We start from the raw sequence: 23876 nt of genomic DNA, 5'->3' as shown, positions 1-23876 counted from the left end.
CTGTTAATGTGGAGTAAATCAAATATAGCAGTAAAAAGTAGTAAATACTCCAATCACTATATCACTTTAACATTTATTTTAAACACAACTGTAAATGACCTTTAGTAAGCTTCCTATTTGTGTTTTTGTATTATAGCTTGTTTTTCATGTTTGTACATTTTCAAGGTGTTTTACAATGTTGAGGTGCTTTTATTTTGAAAAAGTGCCGTCCAGTGTGAAATGGGTGCTTTCATTTTGAAAGGTAGTGACAGGAAATAACCGGTAGAACAGTTAAATGAAAAAACGAACGGTAAATAATAACGAGTGCGTTGTAATTCATATAAAGTTGATATAAAGTATCAAAAGGCTTCTATAGTGGCTGACTGACAGGACACAAGGTTTGTTAGAGTTTATTTTATTCTGTCATACATATTAGTGGCTATATTTGTTGTCTTAACTATAGTAAAAGTGCTTGTTAGCTCTAGTGCTAATGATAATGTTTGCTATTTTTTTCAAAATAAAAGCACTGCGGTTATATTGATTTCTAATTTCTGGGTCTACTCTATAAAAACATCAGATACAGCCATTATCAGGATCTGAGGCCTAGGATAAAAGAAAAGAAGAAAAAAAGCCACCAGATATGAAAAAGATAGATTTATTTAATGACAAATTAAAACAGAAAAAAAGTCAAGGAGTTGAGGGGAGAGCAGCAACATTACTGAGACTCCACATGAAGAGAAAGGGAGAGATGATTGGCTTGACCTCCCTCCCTCCTCACAGACAAAAAAAGAAAAGACTTACCACACAAACAAGAGGACAGAGAGACAAATAGATGAGGAAAAACAATCCAACTGGGGGGGTCGGGGGACACAAACCTTCAGAAGAACGACACAACTTGCTTTTTAACTACAAACACTGAAGTTTAGCCACAAGTTTTACAACTGCCTTTTTAATTTTTGTTTTTAAAAGTCATTACAAAAAAATGATAATTATGATAATCTCCATTTAATAATAACAATAGCAACATTGTAACGGTAGAAACTGTCCCTCATTCCTGGTTGGGTGATCAGTCAATCAGTGGTTGAGGCCGACACTGGCAGACAGAGTGAGATGGAGGAGGAAGAGAAGAAGAAATGTAAGAAGAAGAGTGGAGGAGAGAGAGAGGAGAAGGGAGAAAGTGAGCAGGCTTTTTGCCAGGTGTCCATCTCTCACACACACACACACACACACACACACACACACATATCAGTTCTTCTCTCCTCTCATACAAAAAAAGACAACTAAATAATTAAAAAGACTTAAAAAATAAAAACCCGAAAGAAAACTGTGACTCAACTGAAATGCAGTGTTTTTTTTCCTCGTTCTGAAAAAAAAAAAAAAAAAAAAAAAGACCCCTCTAGTCAAGAATGCTCAACTCATACACCAAAACACTGCACACACTGCCTGTAATGCAAAGAACAGGTGTGTGTTTTGCGTGTGTGTGTGTGTGTGTGTGTATGAGAACGCCACTGTTGTGTCCACTCCAAAATAAAATAATAATAATAATAATAATAATAAAATTACAAATAAAAAAAATAATAATCCAGGGCTGATGTAGCTGAAGGCCTTTCCTAAATCCATACAGTATGAGAGCAGAGTCTGTTCTAACAACTATCAACAACGACAGTCAACTATTTAAAGAGCGTCCGATGCACAATCTTTAGCCTCGGGTGGACCAGAGGTGGACTGGGAGGAAACCAGTAGTCCCACTGACTCATGCACATGACTGGGCGTCTATGGTTGTGGGTGCTACAGCCGTCCGTGTCTGTGGGTGACGGTTCCAGTCCCAGGTGAAGATAAATACCAGAATCTGCAGGACTTCCCAGGCTCTGGGTTCCAGTCTGAGCTAGCTAATACATAAGGACGCCCCCCTTGTGGTGAAGCCCAGCTACAGCCACGGTTGTGAACCGTTCGATCCAGGAGGTGGATTAGAAACAGTGGGGGGGGGATGGAGGGGGAAGAAGCAAGATATCTGGCGAGTACTGACCGGGAGTCCGTGTTGAAATATAGCTTGAGCCTTCCTCAGCGTGTAGCTGTCGGGGCGCGGCCCCTCCCCCCCGACGTCGCTGAGCGAAGGTCGGAGAGCTGTAGTGTGTCTGAAATGTCTGAGGATGACGGAGGGAAGAGGAGAAAGAGAGACACTAAAAGAAGAGTGGTGGGAGATCACTTGGAGAGTTTGACAAGCGAGTTTGACTGAACAGCTTTTCAGTTTGTGTCCGTGTTTGATGAGACCGCATGTGCGTGCACGAGTCTCACATATACATGTTTATGTGTGTTTAGAAGTCTATCCATCACTACACAGTTGTGTCCTTGTGTTTACTCATTCCTTCATTCCTCCATTCATCCATCCATCCATTCATCCATCCATCCATCCATCCATCCCCACCCCTTGGGCCTCCACGGCTGCCCGATCAGACAGTCCAGTTCCACGTCTCAAGGGGTGAGGCAGAGAAGGGGGGAGGGGCTCTGTGAGGTCAAAACAGGTCTGACCCCGAAACAAACGCCCCCCCTGACAATCTGTAACTTTTTGACCCTCTTCTCTTCAAAGTTTCTTAGCACATGGAGATGGTGACGTTGATGCCCAGGTTGCCGTTCTCGGCGAACAGCTGTGCGATGGACGTGTCGAACACCAGGCAGTCGCTGTTCATGATGGCGGTGGCGATGCCCTCGTGGATGGAGCGCGGCGTGGCCTCCCAAGTCAGGCGGCGCCGGTGCCCGTTGAGCTCCAGCCGGTAGGCAAAGTTCTCCGCCTGCTTGCGCGTCCCGATGAGCTGCACGATGGCGAAGAACTGCTGGTGGCCGTCGTACTTCTCCTGCTTCTCCAGCACCAGCATGAAGTGGAAGCCGAAGCACGACTGCATCATCACCCAGTCGACGGCGCCGGGGAGGTTGATGTCCGTGGCCAGGAACACGATGTCCTCCCCCTGGACAGACAGGGCAAACCGCTTCAGTTAGCGTTTCTTAAAAGGCCATAATATCATGAGAAGCCTCTAAACTTGTGAACCATTTCAGAAAAAAATCACTTAAGAGCAGACATCTACACTACCGGTCAAAAGTTTTAGAACACCCCAATTTTTCCAGTTTTTTATTGAAATTCAAGCAGTTCAAGTCAAATCAACAGCTTGAAAGGGTCCAAAGGTAAGTGGTGAACTGCCAGAGGTAAATAAAAAAAGATAAAATATAATGTACATTTCAGGATTATGCAAGTAGGCCTTTTTCAGGGAACAAGAAATGGGTTAACAACTTAACTCTATGGAGTCTTGGGCTATTTTGTCCATTTTTAAAATTCTTTTCATGTCTTTGTAAGTCATTTTGTGTCTTTTTTTGGTCATTTTGTGTCTTTTTTTAGTAATGGTGTGTCTTTTGGTGTCTTTTTTTGTCATTTTGTGTCTTTTTTTGGTCATTTTGTGTCTTTTTTTTAGTCATTTAGTTCAACATAAAATGTGATTTTGAATCTTTTTTTTGTGTCTTTTGGTGTCTTTGTCATTTTGTGTCTTTTTTTTTGTCATTTTGTGTCTTTTTTAGTCATTTTGTGTCTTTTTTTAGTCATTTTGTGTCTTTTTTTGTCATTTTGTGTCTTTTTTTGTTAATTTTGTGTCTTTTTTTTTGTCATTTAGTTCAACATAAAATGTGATTTTGAATCTTTTTTTGTGTCTTTTTTTAGTAATTGTGTGTCTTTTTTTGTCATTTTGTGTCTTTTTTTTTGTCATTTTGTGTCTTTTTTTTTAGTCCTTTAGTCCAACATAAAATGTGATTTTGAATCTTTTTTTTTTACTTTCAAAACACTATCATGCTCAATAAAGAATTTTAAATGTTGCAAATGTGCATTAATTTCAGAGTAGACTGAGACATTAAACTGCATCATTTTCAATTAAATTCTGCAAAAGTCGGTGTGTTCTAAAACTTTTGACCAGTAGTGTACCTTGACAGGGAAACCTGGCGGTGCGTATTTCTATACTGGTGAGAATGGCAACATTTCAAACTAGTTATTTTTATTTGAGTCATTTCTGGCTAATTATGCACTGGCAAATGTGGCGATGTGACACTGTGAAGCTGATGGAATATGCCAACTGTTGCTAGTGATGTCTGGGGAGTCACATATTTGGGATAGTGAACATGCGGCAGGCAACAGATGCCTCTTAAACAGAATATTGGATGAACAAGTCTGGCTGTTGGTCATTTAAAGGGGGGGCTTCATTTCATAGAGGATTTCCATAAAGCACTCACAAGAGACACATTCAAAAAATAATCAAAGCAGCAGGAGTAGAACACAGATATTTTATCCCTAGTATCTGGCAGGTTTACACAACAAAAACACACCCGATGCTACATTTCTCTTAATGCGACTTGATTATTCTTAGATGTAGCCGTCAGAGCGTCAAAGACATGTAAAACGTTTTTAACAGGCGGGAACATGAAACTGACTTTGATATGCAAAATCAGTGGAGCGCCCCTTTAATGTAAAATTAGAATCACACTGATGTTTCCTCATTCTTGGCAGGAGGCAGAGTTCTATTTTGCAGAATATGCTGTTATTATTGAAACTTGAATTTTATAAACAATGAAGCATTTTGTAGTGCCTGAGTTTGGACCTACTGAAAAGGCAAACCAGAAACCATTAGCTAAAATGATCAAAAAATGCTAATTAATTAGAAATATGATCACTAGGAATGTCCCAATCAAATTTTCATGCTCTTGAACAGAGTCATTTAACCCTTTGATGTACAACATGGTCTAAAGTGACCCGACAGTTTTTATGTTTTATATCTTTGCAATAATTCATCGTTCAGTATTCCAGGTTTTCCTCAATTTGTTTGTTTTTGATCATCATACATCTTAATTTTTATATTTTCCTTTATTCATTTTTGAATAAAATCCCTTTTTCTGTCACTAGTCTTCTAATACACAACATGGTTGAAAAATGAGCCACATCCATTTTTTAGCTTAGTAGCTTGTTAAGCTAACTTCTTGGCTAAGTAGTTAGCTTAGCAAGCTACTTAGCCAAGTAGTTAGCTATGTAATAATACAAAAACTTTTTTTCTTTATAAATCATGAAAAGCAAAATGGAAATGACGATCTGTTGTTATCAAAAACAAGATATTTAGAATATTTAGAATGTTCAATCATAAAATAAGTTGATATCAAAAGATAGAGCACAGAAACACACAGCAGCATTAAATAACATGAAGGGAATGAATGCAGGTAATTTTTGACCCATGTTGTGCATCAAAGGGTTAATATGGAGATTAATATGGAGCTTCTTCACAGGGGCAGTGGCCCCTGGAGGCCCCTGTGTAGAACCACCACTGGTCCCTGGAGAATTTATTTTCAATAAAAACCCAAATTTGGTGGCCTCTCACACATTCTAATGCCACTATTCCTTCATATAGACTGATCTTAATTATTGCATATTTTAAGAATAATTTTAAAAGGAGAACACGAGTTCTTGTATATTTTATGCAAGGCATCTAATTCTGTCTTCTTTTAAATTCTAAAAACAACTTTAATTGTTAGCCAATGTTGCTTAAAATGTGATGTTAGGAAAAATTAACTTTCTCCGTGAGACTGGAGGAGGACAGATTTAAAAGAATATGGAAAAATTGGGGATGTCAAACTCTGGCCCGCAGGACAAATTTGGCCCGCAGTGTAATTTTATTTGGCCCGCGAGGCAATACCAAATTATTATCTTATTATTGTACTATAAAAGCTGACCCGCCGGTATTATACGGCGCATTTACCGATAATACTACAAATCCCACAATGCCCTGCTGTTGTTTTGGCGCGTCAATCAGGACAGGACCCAGAAACGCTCCTCTGTGACAGTCGTCATAGCAACCTCAAGCTAGAGCTGTCTCCCAGCTACCCCTTCCCAAAAATGGAGAAAAGAAAGTAAAAGACAGACCGGTTTGTCTTGTATGTGGAGCCAACATGGCTATAACTAAGGAGTACAACATTAGACGACACTTTGAAACAAAACACCACAACAAGTACAATGACATGGACATAACTGAAAGAAGCAAGAAAGTAGATTGATTGTTGATGTTTTTTATTTGAAATTTGATTTTGCATGTCTGCACTATTTAGTTATATATTGTATGTTTATAAGCGTTGCTGGTTCCATATTTAATGTTAAAGCAAAACATGTTTGGTATATATTAAAAGGTTTATTTGTTCAATGTTGGCCCGCGATTTTATTCAAGTTTTAAATTTTGGCCCATTGTGTATTTGAGTTTGACACCCCTGGTCTAGGTCATTAATGGTAAACGCTTAGTTTATAAAAGGAAGCTGAGGAAATGAATGACTGACCTGCAGTGTAGTGATGGACTTGTGCTGGTGCATCAGGTGAGGCATGACAGCGTCCAGGGAGCCCTGCCACTTGCAGGAGGCGCCGGGGCAGGGGCAGGAGTACGGCCGGAACTCACACAGCTCTTCGTGCTCCGTCTTGTCCGTGTGAGGCAGAGTGACTTCACAGCCCGATGAGGCGTACTTGCAGGGGAAGAGGACCGAGTTAGCCACCTTCTCCATGGCCAGGTTCCTGATGGAGCCCAGGGGGCCTCGGCAGGTGGGGCAGCAGGTGAGCTTGGGCCGACAGTTGGAGCATACCTGGGAACAGAAAGCAAGTCAGCAGTTTTCCTTTTACAAGAAGGTATTCTCTTAGAGCAGCGGGAGAAGATTTTTTAAATTTGCCCAAGCACACAAGAGTTGTTATCATAGTTTTGCTAGTCCATAGTCCATTCAGTTGACAGCCATTATAAGCTGTTAAAACTTTTTTTGAGAACATGAAAACAGCCCAATTACTCCAAGGGTGACTTGGGTATAAATATATATGTATACATATATTTATGTATATGGGTGGTTGACGTTAACTCAAATTCAAAGTGAAAAAAAGAATAATTCAAAAATATATGTCAAATGACATACAATTACATTCCCTAATATGTGAATAATTAGATAATTAAGATAGATAAGCCCAAGGCATATTAGTTATGAATATCTTTATCAATTTACATTATTTTCAATGATCAATCAGTGTAAATTGATAAAAATATTCAGATCAATGCTTAAACTGCGTTGTACCAAAGGACTACCTTAAGACGACCAGTTCCAACACTGCACATATAAAATAGTAATATTATGAAAATATTTGAGACAGAAGTGATCTTGTGTCCAGAGATTCTTCTGTCCTTCCTGATTCTGGAAGGACCCCTCTCAGTAATGGGGTGGTCACATTAATGCCTGTTTTATATCGACATCATGGCGTTGCTCCAGGAGACAAAATGTAATGTGTCATAATAACTCTACATAGGGACCTTAACACTTATATCCTCTAGATTCATTAAGTAAACACTTGTATGACATGCATTCAAGTATTTTAATGTATTAGATTAATTTCTCATTAAATTACAGTTGTTTTAAGATAAGTAATGCTACCTTGGACAGTTGCACCGGTGGACAAATGTCATGTTCAAAACAGAATATTTACATAGTTGAAGAACGATACTCATTGTTTGCAGATGGATTAGATGTAGAAGAATGAACTGCATGTTAAAACATTCATTTTAATGAAATATTATCAAATTTTAGTAATATTTGTCACTGGGAACACAAAAATTGGGTGTCACGTCAACCACCCATATAATTAAGTAGTAAATTGTACAGTTGGCACAGTTGCGTCAAGCAATCAGCTTCACTTAATCAATTACCACAATGGCTTCTTAAGTTCCTACTGAATTAATTACGGCCATGATTGAATTAACAAAATTTCAATTCATTTTTTACCATTATGATAATAATAATATAATTATTTACCAACTACAATTGAACAGAATTGACCTTTAACTCAAGTTTTTCTAACAGCTGTTATAATTATTTGCAGCCTTGTTATGTTTATTTCCACCATTAATCTTGTGCTCAAAGTGTAATTAATGCAAGTGACACGTAGGCATTTGACATCTAATGCTGAGCTTACACCAAACGATTTTCACAGTCCCAGACTAAAAACTAAAAGTCTTTAGTAAATCTAAAGTTTTACTGGAGTCACAGCGCGCTCCTGTCATCACCATGGTTCAGTTTAAGGTAGTAATCTGCTCTGTTTCATATCAGTCTTTTCCTAGTCTTGGGTTTGCGATCATATCAAACGTGTTTGATATTATCTCAAGTCGCAGTGACGGAACACAATCACCAACCAAAAAATAGATGAGCGGTTCAGAATAGTAAGCAGACCCAGTTAAAATGTATAAATAAATGTATACATAAATAAGTAATAAATAATTGATGATGAATGTGTGATTAACTAAATGAAAGTTGATCGAGCTGATAAGTATAATTATTCAATTAAACAAATTATAATTAAATAGGACATAAATGTATATCATGAATTCTTTCCTACAGTTTCCTTTCCTTTATTCTTCCTTATATCTATTTTTACTGTAAAATAGTCAACTTTTCATGTCAGAAAAACAGAAACCCCTTTTCAGCTTTGTGAGGGGCATTTTGTGGTGTCTTCTCTTTTTTTTTTCCAACACAAACCACTGCACACACAAAACTTGCATGGTAGGTAAAAAATGCTAAAGGAAATCTAGTTGTAGTCTTGTAAATAGTGACCCTGCAAGATTCACAGTCTTTGTAGGATCTCAGTCTGAGAATAGACTGGGACTAAAAACTCTCAACATTTGTCTTTAGATGTGAGCAGGTGTGAGCTGATAGTCTTGCAGGAGTCTTTCCAAATCTTTTCAAAGTCTTCTGGTGTATAGGTAGCATTATGCTACCTATATATATCTTTTTACCTACCATGCAATATTTGTGTGTGCAGTGGTTTGTGTTGGAAAAAAAGAAAAGAAAAGACGCCACAAAATGCCCCTCACAAAGCTGAAAAGGGGTTTCTGTTTTTCTGACATGAAAAGTTGACTATTTTACAGTAAAAATAGACAAGAAGAATAGATAAGGAAGAATAAAGGAAAGGAAAATTTAGAAAATAATTCATGATGTACATTTATGTCCTATTTAATTATATTTAATTTATTTGTTTAATAAGAATAATTATACTTATCAGCTCTATCAACTTTCATTTAGTTAATCACACATTAATCATCAATTATTTATTACTTATTTATGTATACATTTATTTATACATTTTAACTGGGTCTGCTTACTGTTCTCTTTACTATGAAACAGCGCCCCCAAATCCCGCTTGTGGCCGTAAATATATTACATCTCTATATTTGTATTTAGGCTTGAGTTTACTAACATTATTGTGATGTTACTTTTTCCTGTCGAAGTGGTTTTACTGGCCGGTCTGCTCATCTATTGGTTGTTGATTGTGTTACGTCACTGAGACTTGAGATAATATCAAACACATTTGGTATTATCGCAAACCAAAGACTAGGAAAAGACTGATATGAAACAGAGCAGATTACTACCTTACACTTAACGATCGGGATGACGGGAGCGCTGTGACTCCAGTAAGACTCCTAGATTTACTAAAGACTTTCAGTTTTTAGTCTGGGACTGGGGAAATCGTTTGGTGTAAGCCCAGCATAAGATGTAGTGCATACGACCAGCAGACGGTACATACCAGGTGTCCAGACTGGCACTGCAGGATGGGGGGTAAGACATAGTCGAAGCAGACCGGGCACTCGAACAGGCTGGCCAGGTCGCTGTTGGAGGCCGTGGTGCCTGACAGGGTGGGCACGCGCTGGGAGGGGGGGCACTTGGAGGTTCCTGTGGGCAGCGCTGTGGCAGTCTGGCGACTCATTTCTGAGGAAGGGAGAGATTATAGATCATGATCAAGTTCTCAGCACATTAAGTGGCACTATATCAGAGATATAGGTTTCAGAGTAGGGCTGCACGATTCTGGAAAAAATGTGAATCACGATTTTTCTGCTTCTGAATTGAGATCACGATTCTCTGGCACGATTTTTTTTTCACAAAATGTTTATTGCACTGATGAACTTTGACAAAAACAAAAAAAAAAACAGTGCTTTGGCAAGGGCATAGTAGTAGTTAAAATCATTGGAAGATAAATTACTTTAACAAAAATAATAAATTAAAATTGAGGCATGCAGGTGATAACAACTTCCCGCTATCATCATATGCACATCAACCAAATTTTTTCCACGTGCTCTCTATCACCATAGGTTTCAATTTTTGGTAGGAGCCACTTCATCAAGATGGCCGATCCGAGATGGCAACCATATAAAGTCTATGAGAACCAATATATCTTCCAAGCCACTCAGAAGGTCAATCTTGGTGTCAAAATCTACATTTTCTGGGTCATGAATAATTTAAAGCTGTTGAGAATATCACTAGATGATTATTTAATCAAATAGATATGTTCATTTTCACCCAGACTGGTAGGCAACTCGCTTCAAGTGCTGCAGCAGAGAATCCTGAGCTGAAAATGTTTGGAATCTAATAATTATGTAAATACATGGCCAAAATGAACATATCTATTTGATCATCTAGTGATATTCTCAGTAGCTTTAAATTATTATTTGACCCAGAAAATGTATATTTTGACACTAAGATTGACCTTCTAAGTGGCTTAGAAGCAAAGTTATAATTGTTTTTGGATTTTTCATCAGTTTTAATTTCGTTGTGAATTTTTGTTTTCAAATTCAGTTAGTTTTAGTTAGTTTTTAGAGTGAGTTTCCTAGTTTTGGTTTAGTTTTTATTTTTTGAAAATGCTTAGTTTTAGTTTAGTTTTAGTGTTAGTTTTAGTTTTTTTTTGTAATGGGCTATGTGTTGGGTGCCAGATTCAAAGAGGTCATAATACATTTTGCCTTTATTTCCTTTGGTTTATCATCTCAGCCCCAATAAGGTTATTAACTGTTTTGAATTTTGGTTCTTGTGTAAACATCCCAGTCTCAGTAAACATATTCACCATGTGTTGCATGTTCAAATAGAAACACTGAATTATGAATGAAAAAAGTTGACAAAAACGAAAACTAAGGACATTTTCACTATAATTTTAGTTTTAGTTAGTTTTGTAACCACACAATACAGTTTCAGTTAGTTATCGTTTTTTTAAAAACTCTAGTTTTTATTTTTATTTCAGTTAACGAAAATGTTTTTTCAATTCTAGTTTCCGTTATTTCGTTAGTTTTCGTTAACTATATTAACCTTGGTTTGGGGGCGCTTGAAAAAATCCGTGAGATAATAGGAGCATTTGTTTCTGATGCAGCTCCAGATATAAAACGCTTCAGAATCGACGTGTGTAGAAATGAGATCACGTGTATGTGCGAATCGAGATCGCGATTTTTTAACGATTTATCGTGCAGCCCTATTTCAGAGAACCAATTTTATAGATCTGTACTTTTCTTGTATACTGCACATAAAGGAGTTATGACCTCCAAGCATCTGGCTGTATTCCTCTGACATCTCTACATCAAGCTGAGGGGCAATCTGCTAAAAAGACACGTGGGAAATAAGAAAAATGGTAGAAACATTTGAAAAATGAAATGAGATTTAATCTGCCTATTCTTTTTTCTTGGTGAATAAATGTTAACTTTTTTTTTAAATGCTCACTAGCTCTATCTAGTTGTAACCATTTCTGGTGGTGGGGGGTTTTGTCCCTCAACCAAAGCACTTTTAAAAACTATCAGACAACAAACTTACTGAGAATGAGAGATCGGTTTAACCCATTGACGCCTAAAACTGCTTGTAAAACCTCTGGGCGATTTTAAAATAAGCCCCTAAAACCTGAAGTTTTTCTGGAAATTCAACAGAAGTGTCAACTCTTCCTACTAAATTATAGATTTTTCAGCCTGTGTAGCAGATAGAATGAAATTCAAAAAGTATTTGAGAGCTTATACAAATACTACAAAACGACGTATCCGCTTTCCAGGCTTCAATGGGTTAATTCCTGTGCTGGGGGAATGGTAACTTCCCTCCTCCTTGTATGCTTTCACAAGTTATTTTTATACCACTATTCACTACTCTTGGACAGCGTCTATTTTTTCATACTTCACTGTCATTTTATCGGGGTATATAGTATGACAGTATTTGTATTCCTGTGTAAACAGCTGCACACTGAATCAGGCTACAGCAGCTCTCTAATTTGTAAGAGGCAGCCCAGTAAAACTGTGAAATAAAATGACAAAAATCTGACGGAAAAAAAATGTTTGGCCCATGTTAGCTGGCTCACCTCAGACATTTTACGTCTTTTAATAGCCCTGTAAGTTGCTTTCTGTCTGCCACCAGTAGAGATGCGTTCCGAGAACTCCACATCAGCTAAATACAGCACCTCTCTATCAGTTTAATACACAGAGTGAAAGTGCTGCTTCTATTTCCTTTACATGACATGCAGTACGTGCTACTCTAATCTTGTCACAGACGCGCCTAACATGCTTTGTAGCTCTGAAAAGCAACTGAAGGACAGCCCAAACTCTGTATGTTTAGTCTGAAAGGTGTGTTATTGTTTGATCTCTGTGATCAAATGCAGATTGTATGATTAGATTCTTCATGGGTTCAGTATGTGGATAACTGTAAACTCAACCATCATACAATATCAAGCAGCTTTTCTGCCTTATAGAATGAGTCAGTGTGGTCACCCACTTGTCTCAAACTCTGAAGACAAGTCATCCTACCACACTTCCCCATCTTTGTGGTTACAGATATGATGTAGCCTACAGAAGCCACAGTGATTCAAACTAATCTGACTGACTCGTAGCTGCTGGTATTTTGATTATATTTGGAGCATTTGGACTCTTCAGGGCTAATATACATTTTGTTCTATCTAACAGGAGAGAATATGCCAGTGTCCTGCCTGTCAAGCTCTCCATAGTCTGAGCCCACCATGTGCATCATGTCTATTATTGTCCCAGCAACAAGTCAGAGCTGCACAGATTTCACATATGTAAAAAAAGAACCACCAGACACTAAAGTGAACTCAGATGTGGTGTTTGTGAAACTGCTGTTTCCTATCATGCTGTGCAGTTGCCTTGGTAACAGGTTTGTGGTTAAGTATGGGATGGCCTGTGGAGCAGAGAAAAAAGAGGCTGGGAAGAAAAGAGTGAAAATGATGGGAGGGAGAGTAGGTATGTGTTGAGGAAGGGGGCAGGAGGAGAGCTTTTGGAGATGAAGCAGGGCGGGAGGAGGAGGAGGAGGTGATAAACAAGAGAGGGGAGAGGAGCAATGAGACAGCAAAGTTTAAAATCGTGCAGAAAAGTACATTAAGGGGTGGACAGAAAGAGCTAACAAGAACATGAAAAAGTGAGGATGGGTTAAGAGGACAATGGAGGAGGAGAGAAGGGAATGAAAAATGTGCAAGTAAGCAAAGTGGACACAGCAGTGTGGGTGTGGAGATAAAAAAATAAAAAAAGGACAGGAGGATAAAGGGGATGTTTCACCCGTCAGGTCTCTTCTGGGCAGTACAGTACAGGGTTTGGGTGGGATGACTGTGCATGCCTGTGTCCCCACCTACTTTGCTACCTAGCATAGTTCAACCTTTTTATAGCCCTACCCACAGACAGATGCAGCTCAGGGAGACCCAGAACAGAGAGGAGAAAGTGTGGAGAGAAAAGAGGATAGTATGTGTGGGAGGTAAAGACAAAAGAGAATCAGGTGGTGAGACAGCGCAGCAATATGTACACAGACAGTACAACAGCTGGGGAAATTAACACCCACCAGTAAAACGCTGCCAGAGATTTCGTAATGACTGCTCAATTTGCCTAACCTAGCAGCTAATCCAACAAAAGAGACAGATACTGCTGCAGCCAGGGAACATTACCAGGATCTTTGTGGTTAATGCAGCACTCCAGCCCTGGTTTTTAACTTGTTTTGATGAATGGATAATGACTACTACTATGTGATTTCCTGTTTACGGCTTTGGCCACACCCAGAAGGGTTTTGCATTCTCCAAATAACCATGAATACCAAATGTAATGCTTTTATCTCCATCATGCATAAGCTTCCTTTTATATCCAGCTTGCCAGCAGGCAGACCACTTGTGTAGTTGCACACATGCCAACTGCAGAGGTAAAAACTGGACCCAGTGACAGGCAGCATTAGCTAGCTGTAACAGTGTCTGCCTGCTTGTAGACACATCTGCTCTGGTGGAGATAATGCCTTAGCAACTATTAATAGAACTTCTTATCTGGCTAGCATGCTAGCAGCCGTGCTAAGAGCAGCGGTACCAAATTAGCTCAGGACATTCAGCTGGGCCAAGGCCACGGTCACAGTCAGCTAGCATGCAAGATTGCCTATATGAAACTACTGTGTTGGTTATTTCAGTCAGTAGCTTAGCATTGTCTTCTACATCAGCTGTTCTCAACCATTTAAAAAGGTCTCATATTTTAGAAAGTGAGATGCCCACGTCTTTTGATCATGATAAAAACCAGTCTAGGTGTGATATAAATACATATTAAAACACTCAATCCACTAAGCCAGCTATTCTCAACCTTGGGGTCGGGACCCCAATTGGGGTCGCGAGATGATTTCTGGGGGTCGCCAAATCATTTTGGAAGTCAGCTCTGTCTCCACTGTGTTAAAGTGTTCATGTGTTTTCATCTTATTGGTCACTTAATGTCTTTTTTTTGTCATTTTGTGGGTTTTTTGCTCATTTTGTGTTCTTTTTAGTCATTTTGTGTCTTTTTTTTTGTCATTTTGGGTCTTTTGTGGTCATTTTGTGTCTTGTTTTTGTCATTTTGTGGTCATTTTGTGTCTTTTTGTAGTCATTTTGGTAATTTTTTCCTATATGGGGTTATTTTGTTTCTTTTTTTGGTCATTTTTGGTCAATTTGTGTCCTTTTTTGGTCATTTTGTGTCTTTTCTGGTCATTTTGTTTCTTTTTTGGGTGATCTGAACTGTGCGTGTGAGATTCTGTTCAGTGGGGGGGGGGTCGCGGACAACATGCATGTTAAATTGGGGGTCGCGACTCAAAAAGGTTGAGAACTACTGTTCTACACAGAGTCATTTGACAGAGTGGTGGCTATTTCTCAAGTATTCATATAAAACCCGGTTCACATTAGCAAAACAAATGCCTGATTATACTATAAGTTACGTTATCTTACACAAACACTGGCTCTTTTCAACACCAGCGTAACTAATGGCTACAGTTGACTATGTATGTGTGTAAGTTAATGTAAGAGTGGAGGCCAGCTGCCAGCTGCGTCTGTATGAAACACTGCTCTGACATCTTATGATGTCCATGATCGCTCTAGATGACAAGTTCATATGGAAATATTCCCTCTTAAATCCGTTGATGGTAGCCTAGAAACCAGCCTTTATCATCACATCTGAATAAATAATAGAAATGCAGTTGAGAAAAATAGTTTACAGAATTCATACTCGCAGTAATCGAGACTCCGGGAAAGAACAAAGAAACAAGTTGAGAGGACCGTTTCATTTTGAAAATCAAAAGATTTTTTAGATCAAACACAAATGTGTAGATCGAACACCATATTGTTGTCTAAATTAAGCATTACGTTTATTCAAATTCAAGCAAATTCCTAGAAAACATAACTGTTACATTTAAGCATTTTCCAAACTTTCAAGACTTTGTTGTGTTAACTGTTCATCCATTCAGGGTTCATACAAAGAATACTGACTGCAGCTCTGTCAGCAAATATACTGTATGGCTAAACATACTTTACTGAAATAGAACAACACTGGATGTCATCCAGGAGGCCAGGAAAAGGGGGCAAGTTTTGTATTCTGAGCGTTAAGAAATGTTTGAGCTGCCACATCCAATCCCAGCACGAGTGAATTAATGTATTGTTTTAATTCAACTTTAATTTCAGTGGTGCACAGCAAAGTTTTCAAAGAAAAAGCCAGCTCAGTTGGGATTGATGTGATTAACACATTGCTTCTGACTGGCTGAGCTATACACACAGCATGCACAACACGACCAACAGCAGAACTGGCAGAAGAAGTACAATAGCTAAAAGAACATCCACTCTAAGTATGGGCATACTGAATTGTTTTCTTAGTAATTTAAACATTTCTTCTGACACAAATCTTGCCTGGCTTGCAGCAGCTTCAACAGCTAGTTGGCAAAAGACAAGGCTACGACAAGCAGCAACATGCCCAGCTATAGAGAGCCAGTGGGGGGGATAAACATAGCATCACTTGTTTAGTCGGCACATGGGTGGCTAAGAAGTGACACTGCCAAGATAAATACAAAAGTAAGCACAAGCAAGGCCCAGTGCCCTTTTGTTGTTAGCAGGTGGCTTAGAAAAGCCTTTTTAGAGCATGGATTTACAGTTTAAATGGTTATGTGGATGGATTTTTACAATGTGGACATTGAGGAGAACCAGTGGCTCATTAGGGGATGAACCTTTCCCCAGAACACATTTTTAACAAAATTATACATTCAACCAAAAAATGTACAACAGAGATTGTGAGAGAAGGAAGTGAAAAGATGAGCACAGAGGGGCTGTGGAGACAGAAAGAGTGAGTCAGCTAACCAGATAGAGTACAATGAGCACATACTGCTGTGTGTGAAGGAGGTGGAGGGAAAGATGATGGAAGAAAGAAGATCAAACAAACAATGACTGGGCACACAGTCCTCTGTGTGCAACACAACAGGAAATGGGAAAGGATTGAGCATCAACTACTTTCTGTTTAACACAGATCGTTAATACAATATGTTCTCATAAAATGGCAAACTGCAAAGCTAGACAGCATGTTGCACACCTCAATCGGCTGCTGGAACCATTGTCATTAAATACAAATCTAGATAGACAGGTAGAAAGAAGAAACAACAATAACAGAAACAAATACCTACCTTCGTCCATAAGATTTCCAAATAAGGCTTTCGTCTTCTCTTGAAATGTGGGGACCTCTGAAAAGAAAAAAAACAGAGGGTAAATAAAAACATGACTAGGGAACAAGGCTTGAAAATGCTCTGAATCATACCAACTAATGACATCACATCAGTAAACCTGCATTAAAGGAACAGACAGCATGTTAAATATGCTGTACTCTGGCGAGTGTATGAAAATGTTAGTCTATGAAAATTATGCTAGTAGCCTGCAAAAAGGCAATCACGAGGAGGTGGTACAAGGCAGACCCACCAACACAAGATTGGATGAAAATAATGGACGAAATACACATTATGGAACAAATGACTCATAAAATAAGGATTCAAGAGGATCAATGCTGCAGGAAATGGGAGAAATGGACAGAATACATAAAAACGACAGGGCAAGGACTATCACAGTGACATTAATACAGGATCTAACTGTAGAAATAAATATATATATATATATATATATATATATATATATATGTTATATATATGTTGGATCATATATATAATATATATATGATCCAACATGTTCCTATTTTGATTTTATTTTTTTTTGTTTTGTTTTGCTTTACTTGTATGTATAATGTTCTACACTGCTTTAAGGGAGAAACAATAAAAAGAAAGTTATAAAAAAAAGAAAAGAAAAAGAAAATGTTAGTCTAGCACAGACTGATGGCCTGGTTCTGTCATTTCTGACAGTGCGTATCGCACATGCTCAAGTCCGTTCACATGAAGCAGATTTGATTTACACGATGACAGTCTGATGTTTACGGTAGCCATTCCTGCTGTGCCTACAAGCTTTAAGAGACCAGAGAAGACATCATGCCCATCTTCTGCACTTCCATGGACTCAGAGATGCACATTCAAGGAATTTAAGCCACTTAGTGCACTGCTAATGCAAAGTACATTAGACTACACTTCTATCATCATTGATTGCTGCTGTGCTGTCTGTTGGCTCCACACTGGCTTCCCAGCACTGTTAATTCATATTTCATAAGATAAAGCTCAATCCTTAAGTTAAAGTTTGTGGCTCCAAATGACTGCATTAAGATATTAAAAGGTGCTGATACTTCACTTTCCAGGAGTGACCTAACAAAGAAGATCCTGACCGGAGTATACGGTAGATCACATTCGAATAGGAACTTCACATTGCTAAGCTTTAGCACACACACTTTTGCAGCCACTGAAACCATACCATAGTAACATAGTACAGCTATTCTCAACCTTGGGGTGGAGACCCCAATTGGGGCCGCGAGATGATTTCTGGGGGTCGCCAACTCATTTTGGAAGTCATTTCATGTTTTTTTTTTGTCATTTTGTGTCTTTTTTTGTCATTTTGTGTCTTTTTTGGTCATTTTGTTTCCTTTTTTGGTCATTTTGTGTCTTTTTTTAGTCATTTTGTGTCTTTTTTTGGTCATTTTGTTTCTTTTTTTTGGTCATTTTGTGTCTTTTTCCGGTCATTTTGTGTCTTTTTTTAGTCATTTTGTGTCTTTTTTTGGTCATTTTGTGTCTTTTTTTAGTCATTTTGTTTCTTTTTTTTTGGTCATTTTGTGTCTTTTTTGACCATTTTGTGGTCAATTTGTGTCTTTTTTGGTCATTTTGTTTCCTTTCTTTGGTCATTTTGTTTCTTTTTTGGGAAATCTGAACTGTGCGTGATTCTGTTCAGTGAGTGGGGGTCGTGGACAACATGCATGCTAAATTGGGGGTCGCGACTCAAAAAGGTTGAGAACTACTGACATAGTAGACCTGTGGCAGAAAAGCTGCTTCCCACTGATGCAAACAAACAGTAATTATTTTATATGAAATTAAACAAAAAACAAACAACAAATACACGCCTACACGGCTTCAACAACTTTCACAGAGCCCTGAAGCACCTTTGTTGAGATAAAAGATCACTTCTGAAGTGGTAAACACAATCATGATACATTAAATTCTGGCCCTAGTACTAAAAGCACAAACAGTCTACAGTATAAGATCATCGTTACAAGGTTTGGAATTTCCCATACGACATGTTCGTGTACACCATCAACAGAAGGAGACCATCAGTTTCTGCTCTTCACTTGCACTAACACTGTTTTAAAACTCAACACAGCAGTATATTTTCTAAACAGTGTATACCAGCGTGTCTTTTCAGGTAATCTAAATAAGGTGCAGCCCATGTAAACATTATAAGCTTTACGAGGATACTTGCCTTACATAATGAGAAGGCATCCTCATAAAACACTTTCCCTTTTAGCAACATTAAAAGGCATCTTTTGATGGTTTAATCCATCTTTTTTTAAATCCACTCTCAAGGCTACATAAACTTCCCATGGTTCAAGTTGTGGGGGTGGTTCATACAGCTGTTAATTGAATTAACTCTTCTTCACATGGGAAAATGCAGCTGGGTTTTCAAATATTTACATGTGCAATTTAAGAATTGGATTTTATATGGCAAATTTGGGCCAGTTAAGGCGGTTTCCCAATACACCACAACACAAAATGCAGGGCTGAGACTAATCAGAAGAACACCTTTGCTTTATACAACGACTATTGTAGATTAGATCACTCTCTAAAGCAGTAGTTCTCAACCTTTTTGAGTCGTGACCCCCAATTTAACATGCATGTTGTCCGTGACCCCCGCTCACTGAACACAATCTAACACGCACAGTTCAGATCACCCAAAAAAGACACAAAATGACCAAAAAAAGACAATATGACCAAAAAAAGAAACAAAATTACCAAAAAGACAGAATATGACCAAAAAAAGGGAAACAAAATGACTAAAAAAAGACACAAATTGACCACAAAATGATAAAAAAAAGACACAAAAAGACACAATATGACAATAAAAGACATTGAGTTACCAAAAAGACTAAAACACATTAACAAATGAACACTTTAACACAGTGGAGACAGAGCTGACTTCTGAAATGATTTGGCGACCCCCAGAAATCATCTTGCGACCCCAATTCGGGTCCCGACCCCAAGGTTGAGAATAGCTGCTCTAATGTACCATGAGTTCTCCCCAACATGATCTGCCTCTCCCCATAGACCCATGATAAAATCATTCCTATGACTCCAACCATTCTGATGAAGCTCATGACTGCATCACTTGGGTTTTCCTATATATTCTGTGTAAAAAAGTTTGATGTTAGTGAAATCTTCTGCATTGTGCTATGTATACATTTCCCCTGCTAAAGAAAAATATGTTTTAACAACAGATCTCAGATTGTGAATGATATTTTCCTCTACAAAATCTAAATGTTGACAATTTCCAAGCATGTATAAACTATAGATGCTTCCTGTAATCATTTGCGCCGTTCATACTTGTCACTTAAACTCCTCTTCTAATGGGCTTTCTATTAAAAAGTGATGCGGGACCAACATCCACTATCTTTGCATGCAAGCATGTATATAAAAGTTAAAGTTAATGATGATTCTATAAATCACATGGATTATCTGCCAATGTTACCCTTTCTAGTACAAAATGTCCTTTTGGTTTTTATCCTTCCACTGCAGCTCAACACAAACATGCTGTCCAGGGAAATAGGGTATTATATATGCATTTGTCCAGTTTGGAACTCTAAAACCTCAAATAAGATTCAGATAAACTTTTGAATAAGCTCAAACAAGGACTGTGGATTTTGTCCCCACTTCACTTCTTTATGACCACTATTAAAAGGATGAATGACAACAGAAAGCAAAACCTGTCTCTATATTTATGAGGGCACGTCATGTGTGTGAACCCCCATAAACAGTAATTGGAGAATTGGATTATTGAGTGCATGTAAATGTGGCCACTGTTGTCTAATGGAACAGCACACATTACAGTATCCTTCCTGGAGGGAATACGAGATCGATTTAAATGCATCTACATTTCTGCCTGTAAAACACTAACAGGGATTCTATTCTCTAGAAATCTCCAGTATAGAGAAGGAATCTGATTCGTTTCATGATGTAAAATATTTGTGCTTTTGGTTTTCACAGTAGAGACAGATCACCAAGGCCTAAATTCAGTCCATCTCAACAAAGCACTAATCCAAAATGCTCTGGGTTTACTTTAAAGGAACACTCCACCGTTTTTTCATATTAAAACATGTTATTCGGTCAGGTAAGACGAGTTGATACAGACCTCTTGCGTCTCAATGCGTGCACTCAATCGCCCTGGCGCGCGGCGCCACTTGGCTAGCACTTAGCTTAGCCCAGTTCATTCATTAGGATCCAAACAGATGGACAGTTAGAAGCGACCAAACTCCACCTGAAAAATCTTCTCCCCTCAGGAGTGATGATATTACTGCGCCGAGTCGAAGTGCTCCCAAGTGCTATTCCGCCATACATTATAGTTCTCCTTTTTATCCGCTTAGAAAAGCGCCACGTTTTATTTTGTGTCGCCATACTTGGTCGTTTAACTACTCGTGTAGCTGTATTTAAATAGGGAAAACGTGGAGGAGTTTGGTCGCTTCTAACTGTCCATCTGTTTGGATCCTAATGAATGAACTAGGCTAAGCTAAGTGCTAGCCAAGTGGCGCCGCGCGCCAGGGCGATTGAGTGCACGCATTGAGATGCAAGAGGTCTGTATCAACTCGTCTTACTTGACCGAATAACATGTTTTAATATGAAAAAACAGTGGCGTGTTCCTTTAAGTCCCCCAAGTTAACTGGCAGCAAGCACCAACATGCCTTAGACAAGAAACGTAAACACACACAATCACACGTGACGAAAAGACCGTCAGCACAACAAACAACTGGAAAAAATGGATTCAGAAGAGGCAAATATTCTGAGATCCTGAGTGCCGATTCTGCACCAAAGGAAAGTGAAAAGTGAGAATAAAACACTGAAAAGACAGACACAAATGTAGATAAACAAATTGCAGGAAGGACAGCTAGTAAACAGATGGGGCGAAAGATAAAGCTATAGTAGAAGGGGATATGGAAAAGGACACGAGGAAGAGACAGGAGACGGATGAACGGAGCACGAGCAGAGGGGGAGGCAGAAAACAAGCTGGGCTTCAACACAAAACATGCCATTCTTTGTTCTCAACTCATAGCCCACTCTTTTCTCAGTCACACACACAGTACAGTGTTCATACACAGAGCAACATAATTCACAATGCACACTGGCACGCTTGCTTAAAGCGTCTTCTGTATCCAGATAACCTATTCAAATAGATTCTGTCACAACATTTAGTAGTTCAACTTGCTCTACATAAAGTATCAATTTATCAACCTGACACCGACACCGAAATAAGTGAGCAAAAGAATTCATGACATTTTTACAAAAGCTCCAAGGACAACTGCACTTAAATAGTAAACTGATGAGGGGAAAAGGTGTAAATGTTTCCACAAGTAAGTGTCCTTTCATGCACATTATCTTTTCAAAGCTCATTCACCTTTAGTCCTGTGCACGCTCCTTGTGGCTACACATGAGAAGAGTCTGAACAAGGAATTCCAGGGCGGAGCTTGCAGTGCTACGCTAGCTGGCTTTGATTTAACTTGGACCAGAGACATAGGGGTAGAGTATTCATGCAGACCCTCAACGCCATATTTCTCCGGCCTTTTCCATGGAAACCAATCTGTTGCTGCTGTACAAAACACACCGCAAAATAGAGGATCACATTTCTTCCTCCCGATCCCCTGTTTAGGAAGCATAAGCTCATGAGGGTCCAGGGAAAGCTGGAATGAAAGAATGGGGGCTGTGTCCAGGCAAGGGCGAGCAGGAGATGCTTTTAATACCCAGAAAAATAACTAAGACTATGAGAGGAGGAGGGGGATAGAGGGGGACACTCCAGTGTCCATGGAGTGCAAAAAATATATAAAGTGCAGCATCTGATTTTCAACTCTGAAGTCAACGGAACAGCAAGCAAAACAGGGTGCTGATCAGGCCAAACTGCTAAAATAAGAACAGACACTAGGCAGGCTTCTTTGTGCAAAAACACTGATTTGTTTAAGTCACACTGAAATTTAGTCAACAGTCTGTAAGCAGTTTGTCAGTGTGTGGTCAACCTGCCACTCCCTGGCTCCTCCCAGCCAGCCACTCGGAACGAAAGGCAACACGAGATAGTTTAGCCAAGTCACTACAGTTTGTCTCCGACACTGGATAATTATCCTTTGTTGTTTTCTGGTGCCTGATCTTCCAGGACTGTGTGGCACTATACCATTGCCGCTTTAAAAAAAGAAATATCCATAACCATTTTCCAAACTTGCACGTTTGCAGCACTTAAAGAAGATTCCAACGGCAAAAAAAATGGGCCGGTTTCTATGAAAAACAAATCTTTTATAGCGCAAAAAGAGTATCTGGAAGAATAATCCTTTGCTGATTGGAAAACAAAGCCCTGCTCTCTCTTGCTTTCCCGGTGGAAGAGGAGAGGGCTGGAGCTTGCTAGAGAGGAAAAGGAGGGAAAGTCCCGAACAAAGTAGCTCTCCCTCTGACTTTTTCTCCTCTGAGTTCTTTTAGTCAAGCCATGTTCTTTCTGTCCCCTGGAGTGTGGTGGGTGTCACTGCTGCTGGGTGTGTTTCTGTGCAAGCCAGAGAGAAGCTAAGCCGGCATCCAATGTCAGTCCAAACAGAGCATGCTCACTCACACCCTTCCCCTTTTTCTGCTGGCAGCTTCCTAACCAAACACATAACCCCTTCTTCTCCACAACACACCATTCCTCTTTCACATACACTTTGACTTTGTCCAAGTTATATTTTCCACGCTACAGTTAATCTTTCAGTATATCTCCATTTTCCTCTCTGTCCCTACACTTTTTTCTGCACTGCATGCTCAGCCTCGAGCCTGCATATTTTGCCTTCTTTCTCCTCGATGGACATTCCCTCTTTTTCTCCCACTTGTGTTTCTTTCTCTCTGCCCCCTCCCTCCGCCTGGCTCTGTGGTTGTGCAAGTCTCAGATTTCAGCCTTGTCTGGCTGGAGGCTGCACCACCAGCTGCCCTCATTGACACCATACCTCACATTGCTTTTTCTTTTCAGTCTCTCCTTTTATTGGCTTCTCGCCTCAAAGTTTGCCATAATGTAATAGGTATGCGTATCAATATCAATAACTTAAATCTTGGGAAGTTAAGCGTGTTACAGCTGAGTTCAGGCATTTGAAAAATTACAGATCTGCCCAAATGCCACAACTCATTTA

The 23876-nt window shown here is 39.1% G+C and overlaps 1 protein-coding gene across 4 annotated transcripts in view; it reads right to left on the bottom strand.

Annotated features, from left to right (window-relative positions):
* Positions 1 to 618: 618 nt before the first annotated feature.
* Positions 619 to 23876, bottom strand: part of siah1 (siah E3 ubiquitin protein ligase 1) — a 35506-nt gene continuing 12248 nt past the window's right edge. Inside the window, exons 2-6 of one of the 4 annotated variants that reach the window (XM_059334479.1) lie at positions 16744 to 16800; positions 11367 to 11421; positions 9593 to 9774; positions 6325 to 6621; positions 619 to 2942 (exon numbers count right to left, since the gene is read on the bottom strand). In XM_059334479.1, the coding sequence (XP_059190462.1) occupies positions 2571 to 2942; positions 6325 to 6621; positions 9593 to 9774; positions 11367 to 11397 (882 nt within the window). In that variant the 5' untranslated portion in view covers positions 11398 to 11421; positions 16744 to 16800 and the 3' untranslated portion in view covers positions 619 to 2570. Of the gene's footprint in view, positions 2943 to 6324; positions 6622 to 9592; positions 9775 to 11332; positions 14568 to 16743; positions 16801 to 22138; positions 22474 to 23876 lie in introns of those variants that run through there. The other 3 variants (XM_059334478.1, XM_059334480.1, XM_059334481.1) reach the window with 3 other exon arrangements.

Source organism: Centropristis striata, chromosome 6, assembly GCF_030273125.1.
Source record: "Centropristis striata isolate RG_2023a ecotype Rhode Island chromosome 6, C.striata_1.0, whole genome shotgun sequence".
NCBI lineage: Eukaryota > Metazoa > Chordata > Actinopteri > Perciformes > Serranidae > Centropristis > Centropristis striata.
Note: the sequence above shows the minus strand (reverse complement) of the source record. Positions and strands in the feature narration are given on the sequence as shown.